Raw genomic sequence first — 24,198 nt, forward strand, 5'->3', positions numbered from 1 at the left:
TTCTCATTTACACTTCACTAGGGGACTGCAATTATTTCTTTCTTAGGCAAACCAAACTATTGTGGTTCCTGCTTTGTGACCTCAAGAACAGATATACATGTAGCACTGCACTTGAGACTACATGTTAAATTGAGTCAGGAGCTGAAGGTAACACATCAATGGATTGCTGTTTGTCCCACGTATTTTCCCTGGAGAGCATTAAGACACAGAGATAATTCACAGAATAAGTAAATCATTCAACCTAAATAACACTGCTGATAAATAATTTCCACCAAACTGCACTTTCAATTAATTTGCAACAGAAGGCACATTCAGATGATCAGGCAGAAATGCCTGTAGGCATACAAAATACCTTTCTTTTAAAACTAGGCATTTTTTTTGGTTTTTTTTCTAGGCTTTACAGGGTCAGATCACTTGTTGGTCTTTTCATCAGACATTTTGATTAGGTCATGTATTTTTATCTTTTTGAAACAGAGATATCATACTTACTGTGTTCCATTACTGTGTGATGTATACTGTATCCTCTCTGATAGTGTTGGGGTTGGTCTTTGAAAATAACTCAAGTATACAGAAATTTTGAAAATAAGGGACAAAACTTACTCTAAACAGATAACAAGAGGATGCTTGTAACTTTCCCTCCTTCCCCAGAGAGTGAGAGCAAATGCAACAGAAGTAATCTCTGTGCTTTGTCTTTACATGCATAAGCTCAGAGATTGCTTATGAATATAAGAACAACTTGATTTTTCCACATCATGAAAATAAGTTTTTGGGAAACATTTACCTCTCTTATCTGCCATCATACTGGAAAGAATTCAATAAATTCAATTTGTGTGTGACAAAATTCAGGCAGGTTGTACAGCATAAACTGTAGCTCAGATGTTTCTGTAAACCACCCTCTTCTAAAAGCTGCTTTTTGCCACTCTGTTAATGCTCACAGCTGTTTACTTGTTCTCAGGTGTGAAATCAAATGCTGGGAGCACTGGGCTGGCTGCGGCATGACTGAGCACCCATCACCGTGTTCCTTTGAAGGAAGAATCTGGCAAGCAGCATGATGTGGGATCATGCCTTAAGCCTGCTCGTGTGAGTATATAAGCTTCAGTCCTGAGGAAAAATTTATCTGAGATGATTACTTGTTTGTTCCCTGGAGAGCAAGGAAAGAAAGCATGCAGGTATTGTGTGCTATGAATAAGTGGGACCACTCCTCTGAAGTACCTGGAGAAGTATTAGCACATAACAAGTCAGGGTTGTGAGACTTAAAATCCCATTTAATTTGCTAGAATTTATATATGTAGAATGAGGTTCTTTGGAATGTGCTACACTAAGAATAAGTATTTTCATGCTCTATTATTGGTTTACTGAGAGAGAAAATCTTGCTCATTATAGCTATACTCAGAAGGCACTCTGCACTGGTTTCCCATACACACCAAGGAAGCTGAGTTGGAGTAATTCCAAGTACTGTGTGTGACATGATGCAACCTTAGTGCAGCAATCTGCAGCATCTGCAGCAATAACACATATTTCAGCAGAAATGCAAAGAGAGAGAAATAGGTTTTGTTTTCCCAGAATTTATAATTGAACTATGATCATGCGTATGTATTGGTAAAAGCCACTAAATTGCATTAATTCTAGATATGTAGGAACAATATCATGTGAATGTAACCTTTATCTGGATGTTGAATTCTCATTTATTTTGCCTTGTAGCATTGATTACATAGTGATCAATGGTCTTTTCATCAGTAGTATTTTGCATAGCTACTAAATAAACAATGGGTTTGAGACTTTGCATGGTGTGGGAAGGAAGCCTCTGGATCCATCCCTTCCCTGTTACACAGAAGGAAAAGTTCAAGGAATACAAAACTAATAATTGTGATGGAGGAAGTGGTCTTAGGAAAATAAAGAACATTTTAAACACATCCCTGCTCGGTTTCTGGTTGAGCAACTGTGCAATCCTGGGCAAATAATTTAGATTTTATCTGTAGGATATAATACAAGATTCTGCAGAAATACCCACTGTGACTTTGACTGAACTGTGAGAACTATTTTTTTCCTCATCTCACTGAATTTTTCAGCTCTTACAAAGCTGGGACATGTCACATAGACCACATGGTACTGGAATAATAAACAGTACATTTATCAAATCAGGTAAAAGACATAAAACCACTGAAATTCTTGAGCATTATTTTTAAAAGAAAAGAAGAGCAAAAAGAAAAGCAAGACTTATCACAAGAAAAATAAAACACTTTAATAAGAGTAGGGAATTTTAGAAAACAAAAGCTTATCTTATTTCTGAATCTGTTTTCCTTAGATAAAATGGAATTCCTTATAAAATTGCAATGTGGAATTAAATGGAATAATGTGTAGATCTGGAGAAAAGATTTTTTTCAGTGTTGGTTGTTACAGTTCTGCCTGTGTATGAAAGGAGCCATGAGTGTGTCAGGGAGGAGTGTAAACTGAACCTGGCCTGCTTGGTGCAGTGTGTTTGTCAACATAATTTCTCTGTGTGCTTGGGGAAACAGCAAGCTGACCTTGCTGGTCCCTGTGTTACAGCACTGGGAATGTCTGTGAATCTAGTTAGGGACCCTGGTGAATAGCTCCAACTCTGGGGTCAGCCAGAGCAGCCCTAAAGCTTGCTGAGTTTCTACATAGCCAACAGAGGTGCTGTCATTTCAAGGAGCCCTTGAAAATATTAAAGTGCATCCCATCACAATTTGTGCATCCCTTTCTGTGCCTCCCAGTGGGCTAGAAAGGTTGCAAACTAGGAGTGACAGAATGGTTCCTGGGCTTCCAGCAGACTCCTGCCATCCCCTCCCTGCCTCTGTGTGGGACCCCACGTGTTTGGACTCACAAGATGTCTCAGAGGCACTACTCCTACAGTTCAGACGTGTACAGTGCATGGCTGGGGACACTGGATTCCCTTCAGAAAGGAAGCCTTAGTGCAGTGTGGTGGTAGGAGATGCTCTGGCTGCTGCGTGGCTCTGCCACATCTCCCTGCTGTGACACCTGACAATTGCACATTGCCCCTGATGCATCCATTGGGGGCCTGGGGCAGGGTGTCTGAGGGGCAGTGCTGTGGTGGGGAACTAAGCCAGAGACAAACAAGCAAATCTCAAAGATTTGTAATTCTGCATGGTTCTTGAAGGTCTTGATGGCTGTTGTCCCTCAGGAAGGGGAAGGAGAAGTTACCTCAAGTCAGCAGGAAGGGGCCATGTAACAGCAGCAAAGTGAGACAGCTCTTCTGTGAAATCCTCATCTGAAAAACTTCAATTGTAAATTTGCAATCTCATTTTTCCACATTTGCATGTGAATAAATCTGATGCTTAAATGCTCTGCAGAAAATGAATGAGGCATTTGTGTAAATGTGTGTTCATATTTGAAAATATCAACTAAAAATCTAGGAAGCCTTTGTACACCCACCTTTGCTATCCCTCTTTCAGCTGCTCTGAGGCCCTTTCATAAAGTACTCTTTTTTACTTACAAGAAAAGCATGTATTGTTGCCGTGTTTGTGCTCTGGTATTTTTGCTTTGCCTCAGAGAGAATAGCTGCTTTTTTGCTAACCCTTCAGTTCAGTGTCTGATCCTACTGTTTTCTTCCTTTCTCATCTCTGGTCTTAGATGAGCAAATACCTCCGAAATGTATTTCACAATAATTGCAAAGACAGTGTAAAAAACCACAGCAGCATTAGTTCTGGTGGTGATGGTGAGTTATGAGAAATCCTGTGTGCAAGGAAGAAAACAAAGAGTTTGGTTTTCAGAAGAAGAAAAACAAGTGCTAGGTTGGCCTGAACAGTTCAGAGGTGGAAAGATATTCTGATTTTGCTCAAAGCAACAGTAGCATTGATGCTTTGCTTTTTGCTTTGCATTCTTCCTTTTTTTCTTTCTCTCTATATATTGGATATATAAAAAATTTAGAGCAACATATGAATTTCTCATTTTTTCTGTTTTATTGTAGGGAATATTACTTATTGGTTCAAATGCAGTAATTTCTTTCCAGATGCAAGATGTTTTGCAGTTTGAATAGGAATAGCTTTCACGGGAACAGGACAGATGCCTGGCTAAATATTCCAGGCAGTTCATTTCGAATGACATGGTAGTTGTGATACAGTTCACAATTACATGAGCACTGAAGTTGTTTGCACTCAGTATTTGTGCAAATAGGTCTCCTTGATTTTTTTTTTTAGTGATGCACTATTGCTATTTAGAAGACTACTTACTTTCATGGGAAATATTGTGCAAAGTGCTCCACATTACTTTTGGCTGATATTTATTTAACAACAACTAGTGCAGGAACTCAGATCCAAATTCCTCTGAATTTCATAAATATTCCAGTCCTGTTTGTAATCTGAACATTTTTTATTTGTCTCTAAAAAATACCAAAAGCATTATTTATGATGGCTTTTTAAGCAATTACCACAGCCTTATTCTGAGGAAGTTGCCCCACAGGAAGTTTCCACATGTAACATAGGGTGTCTGTACAGCCCAAACAGACTTGCAAATTGGTGTTATGCACATGATAACTGTGCAGTGGTACAGAAGATAATCTGGAATAGTTCAGTAACCATCTCTCACTGGTTTTTAATTAGTTACCTTAGTTTAGATACCAAACACAGAAAATTATTATCCTTCTGAACTGCCTTTTGCAATTACTATTTGTCAACTCTAATTTCAATATAAGATGTAAAACAGCTCTCTGAAAACTGTTAAAGAAACACAACTGTCTTTAGAAAATTAGATAAACCTAGTGAGGGTTAAACTTAACTTTTTCTTCCTGTAAGTGTCATAAGCCCGACCTAGAATTCTTTAATAGATACAGTGCAGAGCAGAACTGAAAGTATTTTTAATTTCACTGCTTTGTATATTTACACAGGGATTACAACAAACTTCTACACTTTATCTACATTTTAATAGGTCAGTGCGAACATATGAAGTGTATTAAGGTGGACTGACTGACTTATTAAACTGACGTGAATTCACCCCAGCAGTTGTGTGCAGCAGGGGCTGGGCAGACATGCAGGATTGAGGTCATGCATCCAGCCAGTTTGTAAGATGATCCCTCTGTACTGAGCCATCAGCCATCCTTAGCATAGGGGCGCACTCACACACGCATTCCTGTCAAGTCATCTTGTGAAAGGCTGCTTGCTTCCAGCTTGGCTTGAAAGTGCAACCTTAATAAAACTCACTGAAGCCTGAGAGAAAATAGCAGTTCTGCAGCAGATAGTGTAGGGGAAAGAGACTGGGATATGCATATGCAGCTGACTAAAGCAGGCTACATGCTGGACTGTAACAGAGAGGAAACAATAAATCTTAGCTACTATGCAATAAATATTCCCAATTTTAACTAAGGAAGCTATCCTCAGAGTGAAATTCTAAAAAAAAAAAACAAAACAAAACAAGACAACCAGTTTATCCAAGCTTGATTCTTAAAGTGTGCTGCTCCGCTGCTTTTTCAAAGACTTTGAGGGAAATTAAGAACAAATTTCAAGAAAGAGGAAGAAAAAGTTTTTCTTAAAGCAGGAAAGGAAAGTAATAATAACATGTCAGTTTTCTTTTCCTTTGCTTTCCTGGCAGTGATTCTTGCTCTTGTAGGCTGTACTAACCAGCGTCGGGGTCCAGAAGGCAGTGGGAGAAGATTTAACCGGGTTCAGCACGGGCAGTGCACCTACACTTTCATTCTGCCAGAACAGGACGGGAACTGTCGTGAAAGCACAGCAGACCAGTACAGCACAAATGCTCTTCAGAGAGATGCTCCTCACGTGGAACAGGATTTCTCTTCCCAGAAACTGCAACATCTGGAACATGTGATGGAAAATTACACTCAGTGGCTGCAAAAAGTAAGTGCTGCTTTTTTTGTTTCTCACTAAATGATTTCTTTGGGGGATGTTTATGCTGTTTAAAGTTTTCATTAGTTTCTAGGAGAACAGAGCTAATAAGGATTGATAGAGTTCTTGGCTGTGTAGGAGAAAAATGTTTTAGCCAGAGTGCACCCTTCCTAGTGACATTGCTTTTGGGAGCTGAATTTTCTTCACTTTACTGAAAGATGTGACTTCTTAAGGCTTTTTTCAAGAAAATATGCATGCATGTGAGTTGGAGGACACAAAAATCCTCCAGGGTCTCTACGGACAGGACTTACTAAGTTCTGATAAGCTCTACTTATAGTTCACAGATTCAGCTCAGATGTCATGCAGGATACCTGCTACTGTGACAGCAAAAGGGAGCATTTAAAAAAATCAGCATTTAAGGGCACTGGGTTAAGAATATCATTGTTCCTCCATAAACAGATCCTGTAATACTATTCTACCCAGCTGATTGCTGGAAAGAAACAGGAAAATATATAGGCATTCACCCTTCTAAAACTTCTCAGTAAACGTTTTTAACCATGTTGAATACACTGGTCTTGACAGCCTGCTTCAATTTGTGTTTATATATGTGTATGCTTTCCTAGAAAGGGGAAAATGGGTTTCAATGTGTTGCAGTAACTTAATAGAAGTAATTATTTTTATGAAATTTGGGTCTGAAAGGCTTAAATATGTGAATAATTTCACTCATATGAACAGTCCCAGTCAGCATGATTACTCACATGTGTAAAATTACATGTCTTGCATAGATATTATCCATACCTTGCTAAGGAAAATGCTTTGGGGTAGCTGACCAGTTAAAATAAATAAACAGTCTGTGTACAGCTATTTGTGATATTCCCATTCACATGCTGCCATTTTAGTCTGGAAAAACTTAGAAAATTACACAATTGAGTGATGCAGCTAGTCATGTAATCTGGTACAAGAAAACTTCTGTATGTACCCACTCGAGAGATACAGAATTTAACTCCAACACAAGTTCTTACTAACAATGAACATGAATAAAATTCTAATGACTCAACTAGCTGGGCTGAAACTTTATATTAGCGCAGTTGCTGCTAACCTATCTCATTTACAAGTTTTGTTTCATCCAGACAGTACATAAGACATAAATATGTTAAAAAAGCACATACAGGTCCCCCACCCCCCTAACTCTACTAGAATTTTTAGAGAGGATTTCCTAAGTTTCTGGTAAATTATGTTTGTTTTCTTGCATATCTGGCCATAGCAAGAGAGAAAAGATTCTGTGCAGAAAATATAACCAAGCATTTAATTTTCAGACTACTTCTCTCATTTTTTAATGTCTTGATCTGCCTTGGGGAATATAGGGCTGGAAATAAGCGGATGTTTTATGTAGTGGAAAATAAATTATTTTACTGTGCCTTGGCAGGCTGAGACAAGCACTAAAAAGAGGAAAGTTGTTTTCTGTTTTTATACACATATGATTTTACTTGAGGAAATTGCCTGCTGAATCATGCTTCTAAGACTCAACTTATTCTGTGTTTGTCCACTAGAGACTGAACTAAGATCACTGTTTCACAGTGATCATGAGGAAATATGAGTCTCTGGAGTGTGAATGTCTGAGGGTTAGTCCTCTCACACTTTGGAGCCAAGTGATTAAACAGGTAGGAAGCCCAGTGAAAGGGGTTTATCCTAGGACTGTTTTCTTCTGCAATGATTGTAAAACTGGCTGAGGGCAGAACTATTCCCCTCCTCCTTTCCCTCCCAGCCCCCAATGTCCTGCTCCCAGGGGTTAGCATAAAACTGGGATTATGCATGTATCCCCATGTGTCAGTTTTCCTTGGAATGAAAGGACCTGTTTCTCTGTGTGAAGGACCATGTCTCACTCTGAACAAATGAGGCTGATGCAGCTCCTTTATAGCATCTCTGAATACTGAATTTGCTTTGTTGCTGTTGCCACTACAAAGCATCTCAGCCATAACTCATTTCCTTTCAAAACCTGCATAATGCTCAAGTGTAATGAATATATTACGTAGGTATCTCCCATCTCATTTTTATACTCTGCATTCATTTTTCCCCCTCAACTTTCTACACTTTTACAATGCACCTGCTGTGATTGAACTAAAGAATAATTAACAGTTGCAGGTCTTTTAGTGGAAGAGAATACTTATCATCAAAAAGAATGTTTAAGAATTTTAGAAATAGTCTCATTTACATAAAGGAGTTTTATTTCCTATTTCAGGTAATATATATAACTTCCAATAAAAATTTACGTAGCCAATGTTTGGCAAAGGGAATTATTTTCTGAGCACACTCAGCATGGGCAGTGCACCTACACTTTCATTCTGTGATTTTGAAAAATACTTTCTGTGATATTTGAAAAATACTTACTGTGAAGTTTTGTAAGAATCATGGCTTCCCTAAATTTTAATTTAAAATTGTTATTTAATATCCAAACTATCGGATTTTTAGAAGCAAAACAAGTACACTTTTCTGTTAAAAAAATTATTTTCTTAATGCACAATTGCTTCTTTGATGATCTACAAGCTTGATTGTGGATAAAAATGCCCTTGCTTGGGGACCCAATTATAAGCAATTAAGGCCCAGCCTTGTCCATTATAATTTGCATATCTATAATCAGTGTAACTGGGGTTGGTTAAAAAAACAGGGAGATGGCAAAATGCTCTGCACAGGAACTCTGCAGAAGAAGATGACTGGGTAAACATTTTTAGAGATTTTCCTAGAACTGTTTATTTTAATACCGGATAACTTTCCCCATTGTTTAAGCTTGGGTTTCATTTCTGCAATATGTTTACACTGATAGTTCAAAACAAACAGTTCATCACATTTTCTTTCTTGCAGTAACTGGCTGGCTCACGTGACACTCTTTGGTATTTAGTTGCAGTGCCTAAGGATTGCCAAAGAGGAGTTACATGAAATGTTATCATCATGTCTTGCTTAGGAAGTTGCTGTTGGCTTGCTGAACTTACAGCATTGATGGACTCAGTGTACATTCAGGATAGCTCTATAGATGAGTGTTTCATATACTTTTCCTGACATCTAAATGGCAGAAACAATTGTTATAACAGTAATGAGTGAGTTTTACATGATCCACTTCTTCTTTTCTTCTAGCTCATTATTTAAGCAGAGTACTATAAAAGCTTAAAAATATTGCTTAATGATAGTATACTATTAGAAGCTAACACATACAAGTATTACAAGAGGGTAGATAAACCAAAAAAAAAAAAAAAAAAAAAAAGAAGCCATAACTCAGTTTCTTTCCCTTCAAAGTTCTGTTATTCACCATCTACAACCAAGGAAGTATGAAATTATTATCTTTATTCAGTCATTAAAGAAACAAATTATGAGTAGTTTTTCTGGGATATCTGTAACCATTTGATAGTCTAAGATTCATTCTCAGAATAAATCGACAAAATTATTTTTGTGGTCTTTGCTGACTTCCTTATTTTGCAACAGTAACAGCAGAAGTGCTCGCCTAGGTTTTAAGCAAGTAAGGGATCTAGGTTTTGAGAGGTCCAGACATTATGTAGAAACACATGGCTTTTGGAAAGGCCAGTGTCTGTCACTGTGTGCTGTGACTCCACTGAAAGTCTGTCCCTTTATGCTGTCTTTACCATCAGGGCTTAACTATTGTTTTCTGCAATGAAATATAATATGCTTATATGTGTGGAATGGCTGATTTTGACTTGGATTTTATTTTTTTTTGACTTGGACTTGGCTGAAGATGGGAAAATCCCTTGTCTGTCACTCTTGCTGTGAAGCAGAGAGGAAATACGACACAGCAAGCTGAGTGAAAATGTGACAGAAAATTTTTTCATATTAAGAAACCAATTTTCATGGGTTGAACTATCACAAGAAATGTTAAAAATTCCATTTTATTTATAATTATCTTTCATTGGGCATTTTGCAATGTAACATGTGACCTAAAAGTTCACATGATATTTGGATGTCAAATGCAACCAGGAGATGCATGATGAACTCCTGGAAACTCCCACAAACACAAGGTAGTCAATGGATTTGGAATCTGCTATTCTGCATGTATGAGCATTACTAACAGAGCTGTGTAAAGAATGGCTTTCCAGTAAATCTTTCCTTTTTCAAGGTGGACCAGAGCTAAAAGAATACAGTGAGAAAGTTGCATCCAAAACTGGGCATTATTTGGTGTCCAGCTCAAATCTGTATTTATTTTTTAGACACAGAGGTTACTTATTAATCTGGGTTCTCCCGTTTGCTTTGGAGTCAATGAATTCTCATAGCCAAAGAAGAGCCTCATTCTAGTGATATTTGAAGTGCAGTTCCCACAAATGTTGTGAAACAAAGGGTGGAATACAAATTAGTGGGATTTCTTAGTGTACTTCTCAATGAGCAAGTATATCTGTAAAAAATCCAAATTTAAGGAGTAAAAATAACTTGATGGAAATAAACTTGCTCCAAGAAAATTAATGTTTGAGTGTAAATCCAAAATTGCTTATATTCCCCCAAAAATCTATTGGCCAAGAACGTGCCTGCTTTTCAAAACTTTATTAGTCAAATTGCTCAAGTCCTTGGAATATTCTGATATACCCACAAGAAAGAGGCAATACTTCAAATGTGGAAATGCCTGAAAGCTTTACATTATTGGAGAATAATTTATTTGACAATTAAGCTATTTTTTAGAAGCAGAAGAATCAGGGAATTAGACTCAAGGACAGTTTCACATGTTGCCACATTTGGTAGCAAATTACTTAAAAAAATATTTCCCATGCTTGGAGGGAAGGCTTTATCATAATGTTCAGTAGGAACTGAATGTGTTTATTTACAGTGATGACAGCCATAATTAGGAAATTTCTGGTAACAATAAAATGTTACATTTATTAGTCATCAGAATTGTCCAACCGAGATGCCCAGTGGGAGATCTCGTTTGGAGCACTGAGAGCTTTTCTAAATGAAACTGATATACAGTAAATGCTACATAATTTTCAGAGTGCTGAGAACTCATTGTTCCCATTCAACCAAGCAACCTACTCCTACAGTGCTGTGTGTCCTGGGGAGAAAAAAAACACCACTGTGGGAAAAGTAATGAGGTTGGGTATGTCAGGTCTGCATCATCCCACCCTAACTTAGACTTATAGAATCATAGGATCATGAAGGTTGAAAAAGACTTCCAAGATCAAGTTCAACCTCTGAACCAAACATCACCATGTCAACTAAATCATTGCAGTAAGTGCTACATCCAGTCATTTCTTGAACACCTTCCTGGACAGTGACTCCACTAGCTCCCTGGGCAGCCTGTTCCCATGCTTGACCACCCTTTCAATTAAGAACTTTTTTCCTGACATCAACCTGAACCTCCCCTGGCACAGCTTGAGGCCATTTCCTCTTGTCCTGTCACTTGCTGCTCAGGAGAAGAGGCCAACCCCACCTCACTACAACCTCCTTTCACATAATTGTAGAGAATGATAAAGTCCCTTTTTAGCCTCCTTTTCTTCAGGCTAAACAGCCTCAGCTCCTTCAGCTGCTTCTCATACAACTTACCTTTAAACACTTTTTTAAACTGGTCTTTAAACCAGCTTTGTTGCCCTTCTCTGGACCTGCTCCAGCCACTCACTGTCCTTCTTGAATTGAGTGGCCTGAAACTGGACACAGCATTCAAGGAGTGGTTTCACTAGTGCCCAGTTCAGGACAATCACTTTACTAATTCTGCTTGCCACCCTATTTCTGATCCAGGCCAGGATGCCATTGGCCTTCTTGGCCACCTGGGCATGCACTGGCTCACATTCAGCAGCTGTCAACCAGCACCCCCAGGTCCTTTTCCACTGGGCAGCTTTCCAGGCACTGTTCCCACTGAAGGGGGTTGTTGTGACCCAAGGGCAGGACCCAGCACTTGGCCTTGTTTAACTTCATACATTTGGCCTTGGTCCACAGATCCGGCCTGTCCAGATCCCTCTGCAGAAACTTCCTACCCGCCAGCAGATCAACACTCTCACTCCACTTAGTGCAGTCTGTGAACTTGCTGAGGAAGCACTCAATCCCCTCATCCAGTTAATTAAAAAAGTTACTAAATAGAGCTGGCCCCAATACTGAACCTTGGAGACTGCATGAGTGACTGGCCACCAGCTGGAAATAGAATTCACTATCACACTCTGGGCCTATTCTTAGAGCCAGTTTTTAACTCAGAGTGCACCTGTCCAAGTCACTGGCTGCCAGCTTCTTCAGGAGAATGCCAGTTACCCATATAGTTTTTTCTTTGCTGTGGGGAATCTCTTAGTGCTGTGTCAAGAGACAGTAGCAAGCCCAGAGGAAGACTCAGGCGTCTGAACAGTTCTGTGGAAGTCCCTGTTTCTCTTCACTGATCCCAGGAAAATCCTGAGCAGCTTGCTTACTGATTTAAACACCCCAGTTAAGTGTGATGGATTTAAGCTTTACTTCTGTCCAGGCCTGCAGTATGGACTTCACTTGTGACTGCTAGGAAATTGTAAACTCATCAAGCTGCTGCTCCAACCTGTATCCATCTGTACATGACCAGTGAGGAATACCTCGTCATTCAGTGCTAATGTTTATTTTTGTCAATTAACAAAATTAAATGTTTATTAATAAAAATTAATTTTGTTAATTTGCAAAAATTAACAAAAATTTTGGTTAACTTGTTTTTATCAAAACTGGGGTTGTTTGCATGACCTGTTGCAAGCGAAATCTGAACTTAACGGTGTACTTTTATTCATCTCAATTTACAGTTTAGCTTAGTTCAGTCTTATTGCCTGTATATACAATAATTGCAGATAAGGAAGAGCTAGTAAATGAGGACCTTCTAGAACCAGCATCATGGTTTAAGTTTGCTGTGAACTCATCTTTAACACCAGCAGCTCAAGTGTCTTGAATAAACAGCCCTGGTGTAAAAGTCTTCCCAGTAGCATAAGAATTTCCTCTCTTGTTAAGGGGTTGAAGTTTGATCAGGAAAAGGAAATTGAAGTAGTTTCATATTTCTTAGAAAAAACTTTTTCTTATGAAACAAGCTGTACTTAACACAAGATTATTTTTCTGCAACCACATGTGCATATTTTAGACAGTGTTATGAAATGCCAGGGTGGTGAGTATTCACTTGGAAGGATAACTTAGAAATGCCATAAATTGTTACACATTTGCACTGCATTCTCATTAATATTTCTGCACAAAGATCAAGATTCACTTTTCATTGTCTTAGTTAGGAATCCGGTTAATCTAAGACAGTGTAAGTCACTACTCAACTGGGATAAGAATTCTAATCAGGGACTTGCACCAGTTTAATTATCCCTGTTTAAAACTGATACAAATCAAACTAGCATAACTTTCCTGTCTAAAAAAGACCTAACAGTGAATTACACTCAGCACTGAACCTGTATATGATGCAGATGGTCAATGCAAGACAGGTACAGGGTCAGCTAGAAAGATGCTCAAGTTACACTATATAAATTATTTGCTTTCCAATTTAAATGGAACAAACCCACCAAAAAATTGTTTAAGATAATGCAGTAATTGCTTAGAGGAAGTCATATAGAAAATATGTATTCAAGGCCATGGAGTTACCTTGAAGAAAATTTCTTAAACTTTCTTGACTAGCTTCTAGGAGGAGAAATGAAAAAAAAAAAAGAAAAAGAAATAATAAGAAAAAGGGTAAGAGTAATAGAACTATGCTAGTTTTGTGGTGGAATAGGTGTGTCTTTAGGAGAGGTACTTTAAAGGTCTGTTATATGATAGTATGTGACGAATCATATGATCTGTGTTACTAATCTTTTCTTAAAGGAGAGAGAAATAGGCTGAAAGTCCATGTAAAATGTTGCAGTTGGAAATTCTGTGTAGAAGATCTGTAAGTAAAAAGTGGATGATGAAAAGCTCTCTAAGAAGTCTGTAAAATTTCTTTCCCTTCATCAAATGAGTCTGGAGCATGAGTGTCTGCACACATATATGCATTTTGGTCTTTGGAGTGTTTAGTTTTAAGATACTTGGAAATCTGTTTTTAAATGTTGTGTCTTAAATCCATTTTCATGTTTTATACCAATGTACATGCTATCAATCTGTTGTTCTCCTCAAAATGACCTGTTGGCTTAAAAAAAACCAAACTGGTAGCAAGATGAAATCTTGTTTGTTGTACGTGCATTAATTCTGTGTGAACAATTCCCAGCTGCATTGCTGAAAATACATTTTACAAAAGCACATTTGCTTTTGTTCCTTCTAGAATGTATATGAAGCAGGAATTTTCATGTATCCTGGAAAAAGTATTGGACTTTTGTTCTCCCCATCCCAGGCACATTTCTGTCCTTACATGTGTCTGTGTTGCAAGACAAACCTGATTGTGCTCCGTGCATGCATGACATCTGCTTCTTCAATAGAAAAATGGCAGAGGTATATAGCTATAATTTTTCATCACTTCTTCTGGGGATTTTTATTTTTAAATTCTTGCCATTTGTCTGTCATGTTGTCTCTAATTGTCTTGTTGCAGATAGAGGTACCAGGCATTCTTTCTGACACAGGAATGTATGGAAACAACAAAAATTAACTTGGTCCAGTTTACTGAATTTTCTTCTGAGTCTGTTCTGCCTGAGAATTTGGATACTGGTATTCTTTCTCCTCCTCTTATACCAAGGAGGCTTGAGAGATCACAGTAGAGATAAGATAAACTCTGGACATTCCTCCTAGGATGAAATTAGGCAAGACTACAGAACTATGGGAGAAAAATTGGAGTATGAGTAGAACCTTAGAAGGTAATTTGTCTGGTTTTGACAGCATGGCTTCTTTCACACTAGAACACAGATGATCAGATTGGTGCTAATCAGTTTTGAATCTAAAAATGATTTCTACTGCAGGCTGATGCGCCATTTATAGACTGATCCTTCCTTTTTTCACATCTGAACTTCCCTTAAAGGCTTTCTATATGCAAGACATTTTTTTTTTTTTAAAGATTTAAGTTACAAAATTTAAGTCTTAGGGATAATACTGTTAGCAGTCATTCTTTTAGCTTCCCGATCTGTGATACACCAACCTAAAACTGCAGATGTAACTTGCAAGGTTTCAGAGAAAAGCACTGAGTTTGAGGCAGGTGAGTGGTCCTGCCCACTATTTTAAATGTTGCAGCAAACTTTGAGTCATTACCAAAGGCCATTAATTCTTTAAAGTGGGATTCTTATGTCCTGATTGTAGGTGAAAAAAAATCAGATTCTTGATATGTACATTCAATATTTTGACATGTATTTTAATATTTCACCTTTATACACTCCAAACGCACAGAACATATTTTAAATACCTGCAAAAATCAAAGGAGAAGTCCTAGTACAATCTCTAGAGATGCATTTCATTTATCTTCAAGATTGCTGTGGACTTGCCTGCCCTCTGGATCATATTATTTATGAATGTTTTAAAGTTGTCAGCCTATGTTTATAAAAGCGTATTTTTCTTTTGGAATCTCTTGCCTGCAAATATGGTGTTGCACAGTGCAGATTTAGGAAAAAATAACTTATTTGTTGTTAACTGATATATATTTTTGTTTTCTTTTTCTAGGCAATGTATTGAATGAATGTTTGAATTTGTATTACAACACCCATGGTTCTGTTTAACAGTGCTGATTTTCACTTTCATATATTCAGCTTTGAGTTGCTTTAGCAGTATTTATTTTCTGGGAATTTTAGTTCTCATGCAGAAGTATTTTGAAGGAAAGAAAACTGTATTAAATAATTTCTTTAAAACTCTGCCATCAGTTCAGTGTGTGGGTAACAGTGAGGGTGAATCATAGGGTCAGTTACACATCTTTCTCTTCTCACTTATGAGTCATGCATTTGTGTCTCAGGAAAGAAGGATCTTCAAATAATTATGTCACTACCACTATCAGAGTACTATTCCTAAAAAATGTGGGGTTTTTTAAAATTGAAAGTCCTGTGCAGAAATTACTCAATATTTCTGAAATCTCAGAGAAATGCTTCATATAAAATCTGTTTCCTTGAAGTCTCCTGCAACACCAAAGAACTCAAAGACTGCTGCAGCCTTTCAAAAATTGGGCATTCATATGCAGATAAAAGTAACAGAAATGAGGATTTAGATCACTGCCTTTATCATTTAAGTATTAAGTATATTTATTTGTATTATAGTTAAATATTTATCCTTCCCAGTCTTAACTGATCAGGAAATTCCAGTAGCCTTCTAGGCCACATCAGCAAATCAACACAGTAATGGGAAACCCCCAAACCATGAAGCCTTTGGTGCCGTGCCTGGAATTTTGAGGATCTGCTTAGAAGGAAAATTGCTCAAAGAGATGATCTAATTTCTTCCTGAATGAACTATTCCCTTTTGTTCCTTGGCTAAAACTTCATACTTCACTCTGTGTGTGACTTACCACAGTAGAGATAAATGGTCAAGGGCCACCTATCTTTCCTGCGTCACTTCTGTCAATGGGAAAGGCCATCAATGCTCTGCTAGAAGGTTTTTCTGTGTTGCTATTTTTGTGTGGAGGAGATATGGGCTGCAGAATTCTTTATCACTTTAGCCTGTGAAATACAGAGGCGATGATTAAGGTTGTTTGTCTTCACATTTTTCTTGAATGATCCAGATGGATCTCTTGGCTTTTCTAGGAATTGTGGCTGATGCAATAAATATTCTTTTGTATACTCCTCTGACATCATTGACCTCCATGACATCCCACAGCTTAACCATTAGAGCCTCTGCCTTTGTGTCCATTGTTAAAAGAACTGTTTTTGCCTGTTACAATACCAAAGTTTTATGCAGGGAAGCATAAACAAGACAACTGTATTTGCAGAGGACACAAGGGAAGAGTCGTTTGCCACATACCATAAGATTATTGTTAAAAGTAAAAGATGATTACAGCAGAATTAATTCAATAATAATTGGAAACAAAATGTCTTGGTGTTGATGACTCAGTTTCTAACTGTGGACCATCAGTCTAGGGAGGGTCAGGTCAGGGAAAGTGTAAGGGACCCAGAGAGATATAGAAAAGGCTAAATATAAGGTGGGAGGTGAGGGTGGTGCTTCAGAGCAAGAAGTCTGTCCATTTGAGGTTGATAGAAGATTTGATTAAAAATTCCTAGGAGGGTAAATGATACAATCCCCAAATTTGTGACTGCCAAGGTACCAACCTATCACTGAAGTACACACAACCAGGTACCTTCTCCTGATGTGACAGAAAAGACTGAGAAATTACTTTGGTATTCAGCACTGTGTTCAGTAAAATGTCCTGAAACAATGCAGATGTAAACTGTTTACAGGTGTGTGGCCCTACAAATGTCATAATACTGTGTATTTCAGCAGCAGTAAAGCTTTCTGAAGAAAAACTCATCATAATCAAAATAAGATTTCCTTTTTTTAAAAAGAACAAGAAAATTATTTTTCGAAACTTAAGAATATAAAAGCAAGTAAGAGAAGATGCTCAGCATCATGTTTTAATGAGGAAACCAGAAATTCTCCAAATTTTGCTAGTTATCAAGGTATATCTAAAATGCATCCCAGGCTGGAATGCTGAATGGAACTCAAATGCCATGTGGGGCATTACAGGTTGTAGCTAATGTGTCACTTTGTCACCAGGAATGCCCTTGCAGCTATCTGTGATGAACTCATAAGCAGTGTTTGTGGTTGCTGCTTATACCATTAAGTGAAGAAACAATTTAATTGTGTCCAGCAAGCACCCTGGACAGTTTATGATGATGAGCTAGAGGTCAGGAATACTGGAAAGGCATTTGCCCAAATTTGCCAACTTTAAATTTTGCAAGATCTAAGAACTTGACCTCAAATGCTCCAAGGGTCCTCAAATGTGGACTATGAATGAGGCATATGAATATATGCCTCAAATATTCATGAGGCAAGCTTTAACCCAGTAAAATAAATTGTTTTAATTTCACAATTGGAGTGTTAGGACAAGGACATAGCTACTTTTCACAGACTTCAGCTGGAGGTAGAACTGAGTTGGAATTCCTCTGTTGCACTGAACAAGCACATGTATATTTTATTCTTTTGGATAAGTGGGTGAGAATGAGAAGTCCAGAGACTTTTATAGAGAACATTTACACAAAGTTCAATAAAATGAGAATTATAATTCCTTGTACAGCTTACCTAAATAAACATTTATCATTAAATACCTTTTTTTTTTTTTTTGCTAATGCATGATAATTATGTCACATGCTGAACAAGCCACTATACAAACAGGAATAAATTTAGTATGTAATTGTTTATTCAACATATTTATATATTGACTTTTAAAGTAAAATGGATGTACCAACAATAAAAATATTTATAAAATTAAATATGGACTGAAATAAAAGAACTTGTCAAGAATTCAGTTTTAAAGCTAGGATTAGGGATTGTATTTCTTTAGTGCTAAACCAGTAAGAGCATTTGTTGTGTATTACCTTAATAGCTCCCACAAAAAAACTGCCTTACAAACCCTAGAAGTAAGAGGGAAAAAATGAAAAAGAAAGAAGTTTCCTTGAGCCAGGATGTAGTACTCCAACGCATCTTGGAAACATCTAGTAATTTGGCCACTCACCCCCTGGGGTATTTCCTGGAAGCAGAATTGAGCAAGACTGAAAATGTTTTTGTTGCACTGTTATGGGCATGAAGTTAAGACATGAATTCTTGATCCATAAAATATGTACCAAGTGTGACATCTTTTTTCATGTGAACTTTTAAAGACTACTTCAACATTTTTATTCATTATTTTCTGACAAAATCCTACAAAGCTCCTGAAATCATGATCAAAACTCTGGTTGTTCATCACTAGAATTAATCCTGTTTGTTTTTGTCTTTGTTTTTATTTTTTCTCTGGGCTATAACTCACCATGATGGGACACTGAAAATGTGTTTTAGTGTATATTTCCCATTTTCATTATTCTTAAGTTTCAAGATGACAGCTGAGTGTTACTTCTATCAGCATGGTTTTGAATTCTGTCATGCTTTCACTTCCATAGTACAATCATTCAGAAAGTATATAAGAAAGCTAAAGCAAGACTATTTTTAGAATACTACTCATAATGGAATAGAGAGATATTATATTTTGAGACAACCTAAGTCAGAGTTGCTCAGTGTTTTTTCTATCACAATGGATATTAATTTTGGTTTTGCTTCTCTTAGGCTTGGCATTGCTATTATATTTTCCAGGTGTTGTTATCATAAGATCTTACCAAAAAAATTCAATTAGAAAAACTAGTAATTTTCTATGGGAACATAAACTCAAAGGAGGTTTTCAACACAGTCTGCAAACCCAAACTATTATCATTAAAGACTCTCCAGAGGATTAGAAACTGGGAAAAAGGTCTTGACTCTCACTTGGAGTGTGATGTTAATGTATCCGTATGGAGCTTGGCCTGATGCTGCTCACAGTGAATCAGGAATCAGCAGGAAAAAACTAATCTCAATTTCTCTTCCCAAAAGGGGTTTTCCCAACCTCAGGCCCACCCAACTTAACCTGACTCTATCCTTTCTCCTTTACCTGTCACTTTCAGAAGTTCCAGGTTTACCTTTTGGTACCAGCTATCTGGGTTCACAAACATCAAAATGTTTCTGCCCTAACATAAGGGGATTTCTCTCTAGTAAGAGACAGACAAACCCCAGTACTATCCAGGCAAATCTATTTGGCAGAACAGGAAATTCCCAGATGGTCAGGAGGAATTTTAAAGGGTTGGAGTGGTATGTTGCAAAACACTAGCCTGGCACTCATGGAGACTGAAGTCTGTTATTTATAGAAAATCAGAGGCAAAAAAATGGATGACGTGCTTCCTCACAATATGCTCTACAATCATTGCATTGTGTCAACATGAATTTGTGGGGTACCGCAGCAAGATACGAAATGATAGCATGGTCTCTATCCCCCGCCAGTTCTTTCCTCCACACGCCTAGAAAGATACCAACTAAATTTGTGAGCAGGGGCAGTTTTATAATGATCAAACAAACAAACGCCTTTAGAAAACCCTGGAACAACAACATAAATTAGAAATAATGTAATCACTGGCATCAGTGGAACAATCCAATATCAAACTGCTGTAGCTTAAAGAAGAGGACTCAAGTCCAGCCTGTGAGAAGCAGACAAGCTCAGATATTTTTGTTCATTTGAGGATAGGATTTAGTGTACAGCTTTTAGTAGGCATCCAAGCACTCTCCAGGCCTGAAAGGGGGATCATGAGGTACATCTCATAAGAATAATTTTAGAGATATTTTTAGTATTTCCTTTTTATTTCATGTCAAAAAGAACATAAAAATGACTTTTCTTACCTTTTTTTTTCACTATTCTTCCTTTCAGTCCTTTAAAATGCCAAAGAAGAATTGAAATACTTGTTGAGACAGAAGCACTCAAGCAGGCAGATTATCTTAATTTAAACCTAGTCTTGGATTCTATCTGGCATCTAATGGACATTTGAATAATTTTTTGTGTTTCTTTTGCTGAAGCCAATCCAGAAATGGCTTAGGGTGGGTTAGGGTTTTTTCCCAAAATATCTTAAAATAGAAAACTCTCCAAACTCCTAAAATAGAGACTCTCCAATCTTAGGTCTTGAGACCTCAGGTAACAACAGCCTCATGATACAGAGCAACTGTAAACCAGAATGCTGTGGTTTTCAGCCAAGAGGCTAGAATTCTTAGTTAAATAATATAATTTCTCTCTTTTTTCTCTATTTGTTTATAAAGTAATCTTCATTTTCTTTTAAAAATTTGAATTTTTTTCAAGAACTGAAAGAAGTGTCACTGGAAAACATTTTCCTGCTGATAAAATCAGCAGATTGATTTTTCCCCCCCCTTCCACATGAGCTAAATTAGCCAGCTAAAAGTTATTTTTCTTAATTAAACCAAAACCCAGGGCATTGGAAGAAAAGTTACGAATAGTTCTCTTTGAACTCAGATGCCTCTAGTTCAGTGGGGACAGTTTGCATGCTCTTTTCTACATCAACAACATTCCACATGCATATTCTTTCTATCTTCAAGAAAAAAAAGGAACAGCAGAAGCAACTGTTTCCAGATAAACAGGAGGTCACCAAAACAGTGCGTCCCTTTTCTTGCTAGAAAATACATCCATATGCTGTGGCTGTACACAAATATTACATTTAGGCTTCTCCTTCATACACCAAGATAGTACCAGAACCTGATTGTACTCTCACTCAAGTTAGCCCTAAGGCAATCACTTTGTAGAAGCCTGCTGATTTTATCAATTGAACACAGGATAACAGTCCAGTGTTTTGTTTAGTGATGTACTGGAAATGCATATCTGGATATTAGAGTCATAACCTTGATGTTGGTAAGGATCTTAAAGACCATCTATTTGCAGCCCCACAGCCACAGCCAGGTGCGTTTTCCACTAGACCAGTTTGCACAAAGCCCCACCCAACCCGGCCTTCAAAACTTCCAGGGATGGGGCAGCCACAATTCCCCTGGGCAGAGATGCCCTGAGACCCAGGAGTGCTTTTCTTCCCGAACTTGCTGGAGCCTCCATGTCTGATTTGGTAAGGTTTTATGTCATCCCTCTGGCTTCTTATGAGAAAGATGTCTTTTAATTCCATATACTAGTCATCAAGCCCACATACACTTTAGTTTTGTGCTTCTACACTGCAGCATAGTGAGAAAAAAAAAATCTTACTGTGAAGGTCACAAGATAAAATTTACAGAAATCGTAAGGGCTGCTTGAGTGTCCCTCCCCATAAATGACCTCTCTGCTTGAATTTTTAACCTGCTCATATTTTAAGCTTATACTGTCTTTGATAACAACTAAGAAAATTAATGTCTATGATTCCTTTTTGAGGTGCTTTTTGAAAAATTGTTTATTAAAGCTATAGTTTCCAAACAAAATTTGACTGTTATTGCCATTGTTTGGGATACCATTTGTGCATGGAATAAAATAGTTTGCCTAGTTCATAAATCCAGAAATTATTCTGTGGTATTATTGCATGGAAGCAAGTAATGCAGTTTTTCAGTATTTCTTTTAATTACAGAATGTAGATAAAAATCACTTGTCCTTCACAATTTATGACAGCTGAATATTATGCATTAAATGCAACATAGTGGAGAAGAAACACTTCTTTTTTTTTGGCAGAAATGAAATTTCATTGCAGTAAACATTCACAGGATTTTTAGCTTTAAACAACATTTACAAAATGAATAAATACTTGATAAAAATATTGTAATGTTTACATTTCAGATTACTGGAAATGGTTTACTTAAATATTCTGATATAAATAAAGATTCTAGCTACAAATATCAGCTGTAGTGATATCAAAGGCAGAACTCAAGCAATTTCAATGCCATCAAGAGTGAATATCTAACTCTGCTGGTTAAATTTCTGGCCCTCTGAAAGAAGTAGTGTTATTGCTGTAAGCTCCATGTATAAACCAGTTATAGCTCTCTCAATATTGACAGAGGTTCCATGGTTGCTTTACAGTCTTGCATTCCTTATTTAGAGAATGGCAACAACTGATCATACTTCTGCAACCTTCTGTGGTCAGGATCCCAACACACTTTAGAAATGTTTAGAAGTGTTAGAATAAAGCTTCATAATACTCAGAAAGCTAGGAGGTGGCAGTAGTTTTCTTATTATTACCCATTGGGCAATCCAAGGTACACAAGCTACAAGCTAATGTGCCTTTAGGCACTTCAGAAACCTAAGTACAGCCAACAATAAACTAAGACCTGTGGTAGCTCCAGTTTTTATATGATAGCTATTTTAATACTCCACACTAATACAGATAGATAAATATCCAGCTTCTCTCATGTTACTCCTCCCACTGCTGTCTAAAATTTGTGTTCTGTAGGCTAATTTCATAGCATGAAATAGGTTTAAGTCTATGCTGCTCAACCAAGGTTAGTGGAATGGTTTTGACTTAAATCAGGTAGGCTTCTGGATGTTCATGCTTGCTCTAAAACCTCATTTTCAATGCATCTTGATGCCTCCTTGATGAATTGGACTACTTTATTGGAATGAAAATTAAACTGGTCAGACCTCCTGCACACATCCATGCTATTTCCTTGTCTCACTCAATTTCTAAAATGGCCATTTTTGTATTTCTGAAGAGACCCGCCCTGATGTGCAAAGGAGCAATGCTGTGGCACAGCAGCAAATCCTCAGCAACGCCCACGCATGGAAATACCAAACCATTTCACATCTATTTCTGTTTGCCAAGTGACACATGCAGAAAGATGAGGCAGTGGCTGAACAGAGAGGTTTGGCTGGAACTAAGGAAGGAGAGATTCTGGCCTATGGAAGAAGGGCCAGGCCACTCAGAAGCTCTACAATGATGTCATAAGGTTCTGTAGGGTGAAAATTAGAGGGGCCAAAGCACAGCTAGAACTTAATCTGGCTACTGCTGTAGAAGACAATAAAAATATTATTATATTGTCACTTTTGCAGTTAGAACAGTTGGTTTTGGGAAGTGGTTGAGTCACCATCCCTGAAGGTCTTTAAAACTGTAGATGTGGTGCTTAGGGACATGGTTTATTGCTGGATTTGGCAGTGCTGGGTTAATCGTTGGACTTGATGGTCTTAAAGGTTTTTCCCAGCCTAAATGATTCTGTTACTATGAATAAGAGAGATGAGTTGTTACAAAATGTTTACACAGTATGAACATTTCTAAAGGGGTTACTCTCTACACAAAGTTTTGAAACAAATTTTTCAACACTCTTCTAATGTTTTATCATAAATATTTTTTATCAGAGGCAAAATATTATTAATTGCAGAACAAATAATTATGGAAATATAGATATTTAATTGTTTTTTTATATGACTCCATGTTGCCACTTATTTGCCTAAGCCCACATGGTGTGAATTATCAGACACACCAAGCAAAGCACTGTGTTTTTATATGTTGTTGTTATGTGCATATTTCCAAACTTATTATTTTGTGTACTATTTTACCTGATTCTTTCTGTATTTCACACATCTTCTACTGAAGGTCTTAGAAAAGCTGTGTTCATATAAATATTTAAAATAGCATACTTTGGCTTGATTTACAGTTTTTCAAATGTCTTCTAAGTTAGAAGTTTTAGCCCGTTAGGTCAAGCCATTGTCATCTCTCTTGCACAGCATGTAAGGGAACAATTTATTAAAATACATAGAATTGCATAAGAACAAGCAGGTTTGGTAAAAATGTAAGGAATGTCAGCAGTGAAGACATTATTGAACTGTTGAGTAGAAAACATATCAAATTTTTGGTGGGAAGAAAGAATGATAAGAAAATTTCAAGGAACAATGTTATTATGTCTGAAAAATTGTAGACTACATTTCAACTAAAAAAAATTAACAGGTCTACTACCAATATCTCAAATATTTCTTGCAACAGAAAAGACAGCTTTTGTGTAGACTTGAGGGATTATCTATATTTTTATAGCATTCTTTATGTAATCATGGCTATGGAATATTAATATTTGTTTTATTTTT

At 37.2% G+C, this 24,198-nt stretch overlaps 1 protein-coding gene across 1 annotated transcript in view; it reads left to right on the plus strand.

Moving 5' to 3' along the window:
* The first annotated feature begins 5,526 nt into the window (after positions 1-5,526).
* The window catches only part of ANGPT1 (angiopoietin 1), a 151,034-nt gene continuing 132,362 nt past the window's right edge, over positions 5,527-24,198 (plus strand). The window contains exon 1 of the mRNA XM_058806938.1: positions 5,527-5,828. Coding sequence (XP_058662921.1) covers positions 5,532-5,828 — 297 coding nt within the window. The 5' untranslated portion in view covers positions 5,527-5,531. The remainder of the gene's footprint in view (positions 5,829-24,198) is intronic.

Source organism: Ammospiza caudacuta, chromosome 1, assembly GCF_027887145.1.
Source record: "Ammospiza caudacuta isolate bAmmCau1 chromosome 1, bAmmCau1.pri, whole genome shotgun sequence".
Taxonomy (NCBI): domain Eukaryota; kingdom Metazoa; phylum Chordata; class Aves; order Passeriformes; family Passerellidae; genus Ammospiza; species Ammospiza caudacuta.